Source organism: Podarcis filfolensis, assembly GCF_964270895.1.
Source record: "Podarcis filfolensis genome assembly, chromosome: 11".
NCBI lineage: Eukaryota > Metazoa > Chordata > Lepidosauria > Squamata > Lacertidae > Podarcis > Podarcis filfolensis.
Genome location: NC_139613.1, coordinates 20,096,979 through 20,111,470, shown reverse-complemented (window position 1 = coordinate 20,111,470; position 14,492 = coordinate 20,096,979). Strand labels below are relative to the sequence as shown.

Genomic DNA, 14,492 nt, shown 5'->3' with positions numbered 1-14,492 from the left:
AAACTACACTTTCCATGTACTGGGTAACAAATTGTATTTCTCTTGCACACAAGGAGCAACAATTCATATTTTTCCCCCTCAAGTTGATCCTAGGAAAAAATATATGAGTGAGCTAACAAAAACACATGCAAATGCTTCACTCAAGAGGTGAGCTTCTGAAAATATGAGCAAGAGAACTGAAATGCTTATGTAGCATTAACTACAGTAGGTCATTGCTGTTCCTGTTGTAATTGCATTGTGATTTCAGTTGTTCTAAAAAATTAAACTGCATAAAAACTTTAAAATACAGGACTGTGCTCAGGATGAGGACTACAGCAATCATTTGATGACAGTGCATAATTATCACTGATGGGAGATTTTAATTATGTTTGTGGAAACTTGACAAAGCCAACTGTAGGAGCATGTTATGAACAGGCATGACATTGATCAAGTTACTTAAGAACAGGATGGTGGGTGGGTTGACAGCAGCAGCAGCAACAACAACAACAACAACAACAACAATTCAACCTACAAATGCTGGCACAAATGTCTCCCTAAATTTAAAATTTCCATGTGCCATCAATGATGTTTAACAGGATGGGGATGAAAAACAATCTGTTTTCTATCCCAAAATGAGGAAAACTGCACAATATGTTGGAGGGGGGGGGAAAGGATGTTTGAGATACCCAGGTTATTATTTGAGCCCAGAAGCAACTGGCTTGGCCATGCTGACAAGTTGGAAGCAGTTGAATGAACTGCGGGTGGCTCAGTACCAGCAGATGTGCGGAGCCAAGCATTGACTGAAAATGCCATACCAAGAATTGCGGCTAAATAAATGCTAATGCTAATGAAAGGATTGGTGGACAAAAATAAATAAAATAAAATCTAGGCATGAATCTGCAAGAGCAGATTTTTATTTCATACATTCCCTTCTGGGCTGGCGATGTTGGGAGCAGATGTGAATGTTCCCTTTGTACATTAGGTGACACACACAGAGAGACCGATCTCCATCTTTTGTGCCACCAAGAGACATTCAAAGGATTCATTCCAGCTAGGCAAAAACATTCAAGATGGGTGCGAAGTTAAGTCCAGGCAGGATGTGAAGTCTTGGGAGATTACTTGAGGGCCATGGCTGGTCCTGAGATTCAGCACTCCCTTCCAAAAAAGAAACCCAAACCCAGATGTGATCAGCAGTGGCACATTTAGCATCATGCACAGCTAATCCCATAGGTTTGTGTGTGTTGTTGTTTTTAATTAAGGGGGAAAGCTGAAGAGCAGCAAGCAACTGTGTTTTGAGGGACATGAAAAAATAACACTGGGACAATAAGAGACTAGTGCCCCATTGCTGAGTGATAAGATTTCCAGACTCATGAATGCTAGGATAAAAAATGCCAGGAACTCTCTCCGGCGATGTGCCTTATTGTTAAACTGTCTGGAGAATAGCATTCCACTAGCTGACCTTGCTCACAGGGGTTTCGTGGGCATCATTACTTGCTTCTTGCAGATAATAACAAGTAATGCAGTGGGATGGCATCGGTCGGATAAGTGTTCTTTGCAGTTCCTTAAAGCAGCTCCAAGTTCCTGTAAAAAAAAAAAATGAAAAGAAAGTCTTGACACTTTGAATATGATGAAAGATTTTTGTGCCTGACTATTACCCAGGCTATAATTGGTTCCATTAGTTTGTTTCATGGGGATGAAGAAGAAACTTCAAAGCTGTGCAGGGAACCGTGTGGGCCACTGTTCCTACGAATAATAAGATAGTTATTGCATAGTACACAACACTACAGTATAATCCATTAAGTTGTTGGTGGAATTGTCCCTCTAATCAGAAATGTGGGGAAAGATGTAATCTGTTTTGGGGGGTTTAAATAATTGTTTGCCCAAATTGTTTGAGTCTTCCTTGTAACTATTTTACAAATTTAAAGTAAATATAAAGGTCTCTCCGAGTGAGACTTCAACCGTCTTGAAGGCAACAAATCTCTTCCTCACCCCCACCCCACCCCGTCACATCTGGCCATTGAATAGCACCAAACCATTTCAGCTACACAGATTGCTTACAAAAGCTCTTCAGATCCTGAATCTACCTTTCCAAATGAAACTTAACCTGGTCCATAACACATTGCCAGGCAAAAACATTCCTCTTCTCCTAGGCTTATCAAACAATCTATGGCCTTTTAAATTGGGGTGGATATTGTTTTAGTATGTTAAAATGTTGTGTATTTTTGTGTTCTTATATTGTAAACCGCCCTGTGATCCTCAGATGAAGGGCAATATAGAAATTTAATAAATCATCATAATCATCATCATAAGTAAGAGGATTTAAGCCAATTTATAGCAACGGAAAAATTATTTATTTCCTCATTTCTATATGGCTCTCCATAACAAAATCTCAGAGTGGCTTACAAAAATATATAAAATAATATTTGAAATACAGAAAACGGAAACCAACAGCAGGAAGAAAATACTCCTTACAGACTGTTGACCAAATCAAGCTGTTCCCATGAGCACTCAAAGGCTTGAGTGAAAAGGTGTCTCTTAAGCAGCCTATAGACCCGACATCAGGAAGAAGCCTAATGGACCTTCAGAATCAGGGAGTTCCATTACATCTGAGAAGGTGCTACAATGGGTCCCCACCCCCTGCACACTTCTCAGGTGTGCGATTATAAGGAGGGCCTCCTCCACAGATCCTTTCTGCCAGGCTGACACATATTAGGAGAGGCACTCAGTTGGGTCCTTGGATCCCAAACCATTTAGAGCTGTATAAGACATGCAGATTCATGAGAGTCCCATGGACTGCAAGAAGATCAAACCTATCCATTCTTAAGGAAATCAGCCCTGAGTGCTCACTGGAAGGACAGATCCTGAAGCTGAGGCTCCAATACTTTGGCCATCTCATGAGAAGAGAAGACTCCCTGGAAAAGCCCCTGATGTTGGGAAGGATTGAGGGCACAAGGAGAAAAGAGGACGGCAGAGGACGAGATGGTTGGACAGTGTTCTCGAAGCTACTAACATGAGTTTGACCAAGCTGCGGGAGGCGGTGGAGGACAGGGGTGCCTGGCATGCTCTGGTCCATGGGGTCGCAAAGAGTTGGACATGACTAAATGACTAAACAACAACAACAAAGACAAAATAAGTATCTTAAAGTAGACTCCATAGCAAATAGGCACCCAGATCATGGGAAATAACTCACTCAATAACTGAGCAGCGTCATTCTTCACCAGCTGCAGCCTCCAAACCATCTTCAAGGGAAATGGGTTGAGGGCTGAGATCCAGCAGAGTTCTGTTTTCTAAGCAGTACTTGGATTCTCTGCATGTCCAAGTATAATAGGAAAGCAACACTTTGATCAAAATCCAGTCTGCCTCATCAACAGTTAGATGTGACTACGGAAGTTTAAATTGGTCAATTTTGGTTTCTCAATTTTCTAACCTTCAGTTCTCCACATTTCCATGTCAGTTGTGATTTTTTTTTAAAAAAGTCCTCATGAGAGTGTAGTGTAGCTTTATATTGTAAATGTATGCATGACATTTTGCCAAAACTGCACATTTTTTTTGCAAAGCAAAATAATGCATTTATGTATTTAATAAATGTATATGCGTGTTTATGAGCGCTTTACCCCAATGTACGCATTTATGTAATTATTTGGCTGGAGAATTGCACTGCAGAATTCAGATAAGAATGGATTTCAAAAGATGGCTGTATTTCATTCCCGCTTTGTTTTGGAAAGTGCAAATCAAATGTGAACTGAATCAAATTTCTCCCCATCCTTAAGAAGTGACACACTAGAAGTTGGATGGTATTATTTCTGCATCACCATGACAAAGCCTTAATACATAGCATTGTAGGGCAGACCTATTCTGGACACCTTACACTGGATACTTCAGCATCTCCCATTGCATGCCATTGCATGCTCCATTGTAGCTCTGCAGATCAGATCAGATCAGCCCCAGAAAATTATAGCCCGGTTGCTTTTCCAAGGTAGGAGACAGCTACAGTTCTACAATGCAAGTTGTGACAGAGCTATAGCAGCACAGCAAACCCAACTTGTGAGAAAGAGGTTAATACCCTTTCTGAGCCATTATTTAAAGTTCAGAGCCAGCCTATTTTTAGATCGTAGTGTGAGAAGACGTTGGCTGAAAATAGATACAGATCACGTCTCCTTGTAGAATATAGAACATTGGGACACTTCATTTTCAGAGAACATAATTGGTATTTGGGATATAACCTCCCTGCTTTCAACCTTTCGTGCACTGTAAAAAGAGATTTGTTATAAAAACCTCTCATCTTATGTGAGTATTCCTAAGAACACAGAGCACAGCAAAGGGTGGGGCAGGGGTGGATTTAGTTAAGATTCCGTTTTGCTAGCCCATTTTGGGTGTGGCTAAGGTCAAGCTGTCCCCAAGTTTCCATTGTCTTGGTATTGTTTTGGCAGAACGTACGTTTAGCTCTCAAGCAGTACGCTCTGTAGCAGCAGAATATATTATCCATTTCAAAAGCAGACAAATGAAAAATGCACAAGCCCCCACCATTGTCTTCTCCAGTGCCCTGTGGTACTCCCATCATGCTCAGAAGTTCTTTCTTAATGGTGATTTCACTTATTTATGTATTGTATGCTAGCTGTACCCAGCAAGAGCAACTCTCCCAGTTGCTCATATATTTTATTCATTGATGGACAAGAGGATTTCTAGGTTGGCCTTCATTACACGATCCCAGGCTAGATTGTGCGGCAATAAAAGAGCAATAGCAACAAAGAGAACACTATGAAACCAGATTCAGCACAGCTTTATAAAAGCAATTTTAAAAAACAAACAAGCAGCATCATTAAAAATACCCAGGAAGCACAACCTGGGCTTCTCATCTGCAGCAACAACATAATTCCTAATGACTTTTTTTTAAAAAAAGAAAAGCCTGGGCAAATGAGGGATTTGTCACCTAGTGTTGAAATGACCAAAGTCTTGGCACTAGTTGTGCCTCAAGGGCAGGGCTACCCAACCTTTCTCAGATCAAGGGCTGAACTTTTTTCTTGACAATGTTCCAGGGCTGCATCCCAGTAGCAGGCAAGGCCAAAAGTAAAAGTGGGTGGAGCAGTGAATGTGAAATTGATTGATTGAATTTATATACCGCCCTATAACTTCACAGAACAAAATCAAAACATAAAACCGCTAAATACATAATAAAAATAAAAACAACTCAATGACCCCCCTCCCCCCCAAAAAACCCCCACATTTTTAAAGGGCACAGGATGTAAATCAAATCAACCAGAGGCCTGGTTAAAAAGGAATGTTTTTTGCCTGGTGCCAAAAGGTGTATAATGAAGGCACGAGGTGAACTTCCCTGGGGAGAGCATTGCACAGACGGGGAGCCACTGCAGAGAAGGCCTGTTCTCGTGTTGCCACCCTCTGGACCTCTTGAGGATGAGGCCCACGAAGGAGGGCTTTACACAGTTCAACTTTACACAGCTGGTTAGTTTCTACCTGGACTCTTCCCCCCCGCCCCATCCTCCTTCAAGGCAAGAAAGAGGCACTATCAGCATCACAGAGTTGGAAGTGTTCACAGACACATCCCAGCCAGATAAAAACAGGGTGTGTGAATCAGGGCTAGTGACGGATGTGTCTAGGGAGAAGGGAGAGGCTAGAGAGAAAGTGGGGCATCAGGAGAACACTGAGGACCAAAGAGAGAAGCTTGGAGGGCCACCTTTGCCCCCTGGGCCTGATGTTCCCCACATCTACTGTAAGGGAAGGGTTTCCAAAGTCAGGGTGATACTATGCACATGAGGAAGGCTGACCCAAAAGCTTTTAGAGGAGTCAGAGTGTGTCACCTGACATATTCTGGCCTGCTTTATTGCTCGCCTCCTTCCCATTCCTTCCTTTGGCCAGAACTGCACAGTCCTGCCAGATTTTCAGAATTTCCAGATTTCCAGGTCAAGACCCCCTGTGTGTTGATATTGCTCTAGTGCACACATTTTAACAATTTGATTAGTGGAGGAAATAATACCAGAATGGACTTCCATTGTGTACAGAAGAGCTCAGGGTGGCAGCTTCGATCATTTTGTTAAACTCTATTCGAATGCAGTGTTTATCTGTCTAGCTCCAAAGTGTTAAGTGCACTGTACCTTGACACTTACAACATTTTTTGCATTGCCCCCTTGGGCAGTAAGTTCGCAAGGTTTGCCATCATTCCACCTTGGCTGACACCAGGAGACCTGATGTCCCCTTTCCACAGCCAGATGGTGGCACTTGGTCATTCTGGCCAATATGCAGCATCTGAGTCACTGGCTTGAAGAGATTAGACCTCGTGTCCGGCTCTCGGAGACTGCTCAGGCACTATAAAAATCAACTTTGGTGGAATCGCAGAAGTGGTGATTAACATGCAGGCGTGTTTCAGAATAATTCAAACCACTTCTTGGCGAAGGCAGAGGAGTCTTATTTCTTACAGAAATGATCTTTGGTTCATAATTAATTTATAAGTTAGGTGAGATAAACGTAATTGAAATGCTCTTCACCACAAAAGACATGTCAGGCTGTAATAGGCCCGTAAATTAGCCAGTCTTGGCTTTGAGTCATTTGAATGTTCTTTTTAAGATTCCCTGGCCACATGAGTTATTTAAGGAGATGCAGCCAGGCCACATTGCCTCTTAGGCAAACTTCCAGGGCCACACACCAGTGGTGGTGGTGAGGAAACAAAGGCCAACGTGGGCAGATCCATGGATCTGAATTGGTTAGACTGCAGGCTTCCTCAAACTCAGCCCTCCAGATGTTTTTGGCCTACAACTCCCCTGATCCCTAGCTAGCAAGACCAGTGGTCAGGGGTGATGGGAATTGTAGTCTCAAAACATCTGGAGGGCCGAGTTTGAGAGAACCTGGGTTAGAGTGTGGTGCTGAAAATGCCAATGTTGCAGGTTTGACCCCTGTATGGGACAGTTGCATAGTCCCGCATTGGAGGTGGTTGGATTAGATGCTCGCCAGGGTCCCTTCCAACTCTACAATTCTATGATTCTATGACTCTTACCTTTGTACGGTAGGCTACATTCCATTCATACAGAAGGCAGAGGCTTCTACCATCCACGTATACACACCTCTCCACCCACCACCAAAGCAAACAAGAGACATTCATAAGGCTGAAGGACACAGGCAAAATCTCCTGAAGTACAGGAGCAGGGCTGGTGAGGGCCGTGGTCTTGGGAGAGTTCTGAGGACAGAAGAACATAAGAAGAAACTGTTGGATCAGGTCAAAGGCCCCTCTAGCCCAGCGTTCTGTTCTCACAGTGGCCAGCTAGATGCTATGGGAAACCTGCAAGTAGGATTTGAGCACAAGAACATTCTCCCCTCCTGTGGTTTCCAGCAAATGGCATTCAGTAGCATTGTTGCCTCTCACTGTGGAGGCAGGACATAGTCATCATGGCTAGTAGCCATCAATTCAATCTGATTTGTTAGCAGTATGCAATAGTTTGCATGGGGATTTTTAATAATTCATGGATTCCATATTTTTGGGTGTATTTCTCTATCACTTTCCTACCTGCAAAAAAAGTCTGTTTCCTTTTTCCTTTTTTATTTTAATGTGGATTTGTTGTCCTGGGGCAGCAGACTGCATTAATCCACTTCAATTCCACAAACTTTGATTTCTGGGTATGTGCTTGAATCACTCCCACAAAAAAACTGGCAGTCTGGAAGTGCCCCAAAATGGAATGAAGGAATGAAGATTCCCAACCTGAAACTATTAGAAATCCACACATTCAGCAGTTCCTCTGGTTTCTGTGCTGTCACCAGAAATTCCGTGTATACCCTTTATAGCATGTCCTTTTATTTTAAAAATGAAATCTGGGAGTCTCAGGAAACTGGCATCCAGTGCCACATCCTGTGGTTTGCAGAATCATGACGAACACATTATCCTTGACCTTCCTTATCCAAGCGGCAGGGTTGTGAAAGAAGCATTATATGGAACAATTTGTTTTGTCTTCATTTTCCATATTAGATGTCCTCAGGATGAGTGGCATGCCTCGTCCCTTGTTGGCAACTCCATGTCCTCAACTCCATGCATCTTGGGCTTAGAATGACTTGATTCCTGTTCTGCTTTTCCCTTTCATACCACTATGCCTTTTTAGCTCTGTTCTGTAGGCAAAAGGACTAAATTGACTGAAGTCCCACTGCTCCCACTTAACCAGCTTGTGGGATGCAGCCATCATCATAATTTAATCACTCCCCAGACTGCTTCTATCTTCTATCCACACAGTGGTAATTGCTAAGATAATATTTGCTGCTTGTTTGATGCAGTTTTTTAAAAGAGAGAGAGAGTTTCCAGAGGTGACAAAATCCTGTTGGTCCTCCTGCCTTTTTTCTGGACAACTTGCTTGTTTGGATCGGCAATTATTTTTTTGAAAAGATTTTCGTTGGTAAAGTTGCTGCATTGAAATAAGTGTGCCTGCACATACACAGTCCAGGAAGTACTTCTGGGCAAATCTGAATCAACAAGGCATGCACAAAAGCACATATTTGCTCCTAACACAGCTGCCACTCGTTTCTGTTGGGTGTACACAGAAGACACTCCTAATGAATCATTGTGTTTTTAACTTCAACTTCTTCCTTGCCAGTCAGGTAGCTGTGTGTATATAGTTTTGTGGTGCTAGGTGTCTGAACTAGATTGCCTCTTGATCTTGCCACATGATTCTGTGTCTTTCTCACTTTTCCATTTAATTTCCTTCCATCTGAACATGCCTTTGTGATGACCCCAATTATTTTTCCTCCCATTTTTAGGAGATTGTCAACTTTAACTGCCGGAAGCTTGTCGCCACAATGCCTCTCTTTGCAAATGCTGACCCAAATTTTGTAACGGCTATGCTGAGCAAGCTGCGGTTTGAGGTGTTCCAGCCTGGAGATTACATTATCCGAGAAGGGGCTGTGGGGAAAAAGATGTATTTCATTCAACATGGGGTTGCCGGTGTTATCACTAAATCCAGTAAAGAGATGAAGTTGACAGATGGCTCTTACTTTGGAGGTGAGTACAAAGGAAATGCATGCCTTGAGGTTTATATATAGAGGGAGCGAATGCAGATTAAACCCTTTGGATTCAGGAAGGTTATGAAGACAACATAGCACATCTGTTGGGTATATTTTCTCTTCCTTCCTTGAGGATTGTGGCAACAGGATACAGTAACTCATCTGAAAGCTTTCTACTGCACTCATTGCTAAATTGCCAAGAAGGATGGCCTGTGTCCTGATTTGCTAGTTCACTCACACTTCCACAGCATTTTGATTGCTCATTGGTTAATGGTTCACAGAAAAATGTTTAAGTTAATGCTGTATAAAAACATTGTGTTTTGGAAGGACAGTGGTTGATACGAAATGACTGGTTGTGGTCTTCAAAAGTCATTGCTTGATGCTGCCGTCATTGACAAATGCATGCGTGAACTCACTATGATGCTGTTTATATGCAGTCACAGAGCACATGGATGTCTATTTGGCACAAAAAGAAACATGGCAGGACCTTCATTGGGTTATTTCCAACTGTATTTTATGTACCACTGGAACATGCACAATGGCACTTCTTCTCATTCCCCAGGAAGCTCTCCATTCCTCTGATCTGCTCTATAATGTTGGGGGGACTCTCTGGGGCAGATTTGGGAGCTGAAGGGGCTTAAGAGGGAAGAGAAGAAAGGGAAGCTCCATTGCACAAGTATAATACTGCCCATGTGATGTTCAGTACAACCAATTGGCTTCTTCATGATTGTTTGTATGCAGTGACCATACTTAATGTTGCATATGCTGGTGCGTGGCAGCAAGGACAGTGGATCTGGAAGCTCCCCAGAGCAGTAGGGAAAGATGTCTTACAGGTATTGCTGTTCTTTAGATAGTACTTTTGGCGGTCTCCTACGTCAACATGGTAATAACTTCTTGAGGCGGGGAGAGAGAGCAATCTTGCAGCAACTTCTCTTTCAATTTGATTATACTTAGGATTAATGACAAATAAATGTTTTCCGTGCCTTAGGAGAGACTAGGTGTGCAAAGATTCAATTAGCATAATATTATTTTGCATGGAAATAGCTTTAATCTTTGAATGCTTTCATTTTTATTAAACCTCAGAGATAGGCTTGCCATTTCCTGTCAAGTCTCCTATCCATTTGTGTTTATGAGTTTCAATAGCTTCTAACTAAGAGAATGGAGCAATAAAACTTATCTAGCACACGCACGCACCAAACCGCCCAATTTTGATAATGAATCTGATAAGTGTACAGTGGTACCTCGAGTTACAAATGCCTCAGGTTACAAATTCTTGAGGTTACAAACTCCGCTAATCCGAAGTAGTACCTCTGGTTGAGAACTTTGCCCCAGGATGAGAACGGAAATCGTGTGCCGGCGGCGCAGCAGTAGCAAGAGGCCCCATTAGCAAAAGCACGCCTCTAGTTAAGAACAGAACAAATTAAGTTCATAACTAGAGGTACCACTGTATGTTTCATTTTTAACTCACACAATATTAGCCTTCCTTAGAGCATAATCTCCTACATGGTGCCCATTCTAGTTTTGACCGGCGAATACAAATCATCCGTAGAGCAGGAAATAACTTGAGACATGGAATGTAATTAGCTTTTATTCACAGAAAGTAAACAACACAGCAGAGTCCCTGTGGCTCATCTCACCTAGCTTGAAGACGTTGCTGGAACTGACCACTGACTCCGCCTTCCCCCTCTAGCCTCTCACTCCCGATCCCTCCCAAGCAGCCGTAGACTGCAGCGAGGGGGTGGACTTCTTCTCTGCGCCTGTCCTGCTTGGCCCGTTGCTCAGCAATGTCCTGGACTCTCCTCAAGCGGAGGGTGTCAGAGGGGGAGGAGAGCCAGCAGGACTGGGACTGTCCAGCTCCTGAGCAGCAGGGGCAACCTCTGACCCCTCCCTGTCTGAGTCTGCACTCACTCTCTGCCTCCAACCCTGCCCTTGAAGGCCCTGCTTCTTCTGACGCCCCCTCCCTCCCTGATCACTCAGCCCTCCTGCATCTAGCAGCTCCCAGCTTGTCCCTTCTACAAACTGGTCCCCTGTGTCCCACCATCACTGTCTTGGGTCTAGGTCGTCTTCTTCTGTGTCATCCCTGGGGGGCTCTTGGGGCGGCAGTGCCCACTACTCTTCCTCATGCAGCCAGTCCCTGACGGCCACCCTCTGAGCTGGTTGTAAGAAAGAAGGCAGATACATGAGGCCAGCTGAGTTTAGTGGGACAGCGCCCCATTTGCTCTAATAGACCAGCTTCTCCTGCTCAGGATTCTGAGTCAAATTAGCATAGTGCAGGTAGTACAATAAGCAAAGCTTATCTTAGTCACCATAGTGACTGTTTAGGAATGGATCAGTCTGTTGTTACCTTGTATGCATTTGGACTCTGCCTTGATTTTTTAGCCCATTTACAAATTTCACTGTGCCTCCTTCTCTCTCTCTCAATTTGTGTATGTGTTTATTTGTACAGCGCCATCTATGAAGATGGCACTTTGCAAAGAATAGCTTTGACAGGTCGCTACCCTGAGGGGATTACAATCTAAAAATAGACACAAGGGAAACCTGAGGGAAAGGAGAGGGCCATAGAGGCCGGAATAAACAAAGGGAGGATATGTCATTATTTCAGTTACATATACTTCAGTTAGTTATACCTAAAGTAGTGAAATATATATGTATATTTGGGCCGGGGGGCAGGCGGGGTGTGTGTGTCTTCCTTTGACAGCTTTGTATCTGGTGGAAGTGCATTCTAGTGCATGGACTGCAATATATGCTGCAATATATTTGTTTGCTTTGTCTTTTTTTAATGGGTTGTGTTTTGTTTTTGCGATAAAGAGCCATTTTCCATTTACCGTATTTTTCGCTCGATAACACGCACCTGACCATAACACGCACATCGTTTTTAGAGGAGGAAAACAAGGGAAAAAACATTCTGAATGAAACAGTGGATGTATCATTTTTGTGCTTCATGCTGTGGCCACAGACATGTGATCTGATGGTGAATTTGGGGTGACCCAATGCAAAAATCCTGAGAATCCCTGTGGATCCATGCTTTGTAACCACGTTTTTGCACCATTGCAGCCCCAGGCAACAGTGGGTGTGTGATTTTGGGGGGGGGGGGGCAGGCTGTAGCCATGGACATGCTATGTGCTCTGATGGTGAATTTGGGGTGACCCAATGCAAAGATCCTGAGGATCCATGTTTTGTAACCACGTTTTTGCACCATTGCAGCCCCAGGCAACAGTGGGTGTGTGATTTGGGGGGGGGGCAGGCTGTAGCCATGGACATGCTATGTGCTCTGATGGTGAATTTGGGGTGACCCAATGCAAAGATCCTGAGGATCCATGTGGATCCATGCTTTTTAACCACATTTTTGCACCATTGCAGCCCCAGGCAACAGTGCGTGTGTGATTTTTGGGGGGCAGGCTGTAGCCATGGACATGCTATGTGATCTGATGGTGAATTTGGGGTGACCCAATGCAAAGATCCTGAGGATCCATGTGGATCCATGCTTTTTAACCACATTTTAAGTGGGGAAGGAAGGAAAAATACAGAATGGACAAGGAGCACGAGAGGGGTGTGCAGAGAAGCAGCTGGCTAAGAATGCAGGAGAGGGGTATAACGGGAGGGAGGAAAGGAAGGCAAAAGTTTTCCCTCACCTACCCACCCAAGCCAGCCAGCTCTCTCTCTCTCTCTCTCTCTCTCTCTCTCTCTCTCTCTCTCTCTCTCTCTCCTGCATGTTTTCAGCAGCACCGGAGCACAGAGACGACACTCTGCTTGCCTGGAGGGGAGGGGCTTTCCCTGCTCTTTGTTCCGTTTGAGCAAACACAGCAAGGAAACAGAGGAGGGTGGGCAGTAAGACCCTGAGGCAGAATGCAGGAAAGCAGCCACTTCCTCTTTTCAGGTTTCCCTTCTCCGAGACGCGCGATTTGATTTTTGCCTGATTTTTTTTGCCATTTGGCTCCAGGGACCACACATTCGCTCAATAACACGCACAGACATTTCCCCTTCCTTTTTAGGAGAAAAAATCTGCGTGTTATAGAGGGAAAAATACGGTACTTCCTGCTAGTTGAAATGCCCAACACATGAATACGAGCCTATCCCTCTGCATTTAATAACTGAAAGACACGTAACTATAGCAATGTTGATTTGGAATTCAGCAGAACAGCAATCTTGCCAGCAGGTCAGCAGTAGGCCCTGGTTTCCCCCCCACCCACAAGTATAGAGTGCTTTCAGATAAATACTGCAATTGTTTCATTTTGTTCCCCGTTGTGTGTCATTTGCTGCTGAATCCCCTCATTGCTTCTTCAGCCCACACTAGATGTGACATGCAGTCACATGTATCCTTCACCTGACTATTTTTTTATTAAAAAAACCAAAGCAACCTTGGGGAGGGTGGTTGCTAATCCTTTCCCCAAAGCTATTTTTCTGTTAAAAATCACCCCACTTCCTCCCTCCCTCCCTCTCTAGCTTCTCCCCATAATAGGGGGGAGCAGATGAAGAAAGAGACTCTTATAACAGAAAACCCAACAAAGCAGGTTTTATATGTTATATAGTCTGCATACAGGACTACAGTCTGCATGCAGTGTAGGTCAATCTTTCCCATATCCTGGACCCAAACAGTTTGGGGCTTTGAACATAGAAAGGGACATAGGAAGCTGCCTCATACCAAGCCAGACCATTTGCTTGCTTGTTTTATTTATTTTTTTATAACTTCTTCATTGATACTTATTCATAGCTATACAAAAATACGAACCCATTACAAAATATCTTTTTTTTATAATAGACTAAGATAACCAGCTACTTATTTGGAAAAAGAACCCACACACACATGCACAGTGTTTGCTTATCCATACAGAAATACATAGCTAAATGAAAAAGGAAGAATTAGCTATGTCTTTTAATCCATGAATGTAGCCTGCCCCCAGCCACAATGACTCAAGTCCCAATAGGCATCTCCTCTTCTCTAATCTTGGACCATGCTATAAAAGGAACAAACCTCTTGTGCTGCAAACTTTCATCATTATTCTTAAGGGATCATGCAGTTGGTCAAGCCTTTACTATATGTGACTTGCTAGTTGATGGTAACCCTTCTCCTATCCAGACTTGCTAATTGATGATCATCCGATCTTTTCAAAGTTCAATGTATGTCTGTACAAAGACTACCTAATTGCAGCTGGTTACACTAGACAGGGTGGTATGTATTGAGTTTCCCGACAACAACAGCTAATTTCTGGTTAGCTTAAAATGGGTGCTAATCTATCACAGTGTTTACTAAGTTACATCCTGTTGCAGGAAGCAATCTGTTGGCAAAACAACCAGGTGAAATTTCAGACTTGGCTGGCAGTTAGGCATGGCATTAATGTCTTTCTTGAATCCCATGATTCAGAACTGCATCAAATCCTTCACTTTGGATTTTAATTTTTTTTTTAAGAAACAAGCCTGGTCAGTGCAGGAAAATAGAAAACCGAATCAGACCACATTAAGCCCCTGATGTCATTGAGGTCACTGTGGGATCTTGCTTCCCCTGTGAAATGCCTGTCTCCCTC

The 14,492-nt window shown here is 43.4% G+C and overlaps 1 protein-coding gene across 1 annotated transcript in view; it reads left to right on the top strand.

Annotated features, from left to right (window-relative positions):
- The window catches only part of HCN1 (hyperpolarization activated cyclic nucleotide gated potassium channel 1), a 182,056-nt gene that overhangs the window by 145,371 nt on the left and 22,193 nt on the right, over positions 1-14,492 (top strand). Inside the window, exon 6 of the mRNA XM_083576073.1 lies at positions 8,728-8,968. Within this exon, the coding sequence (XP_083432199.1) occupies positions 8,728-8,968 (241 nt within the window). The remainder of the gene's footprint in view (positions 1-8,727; positions 8,969-14,492) is intronic.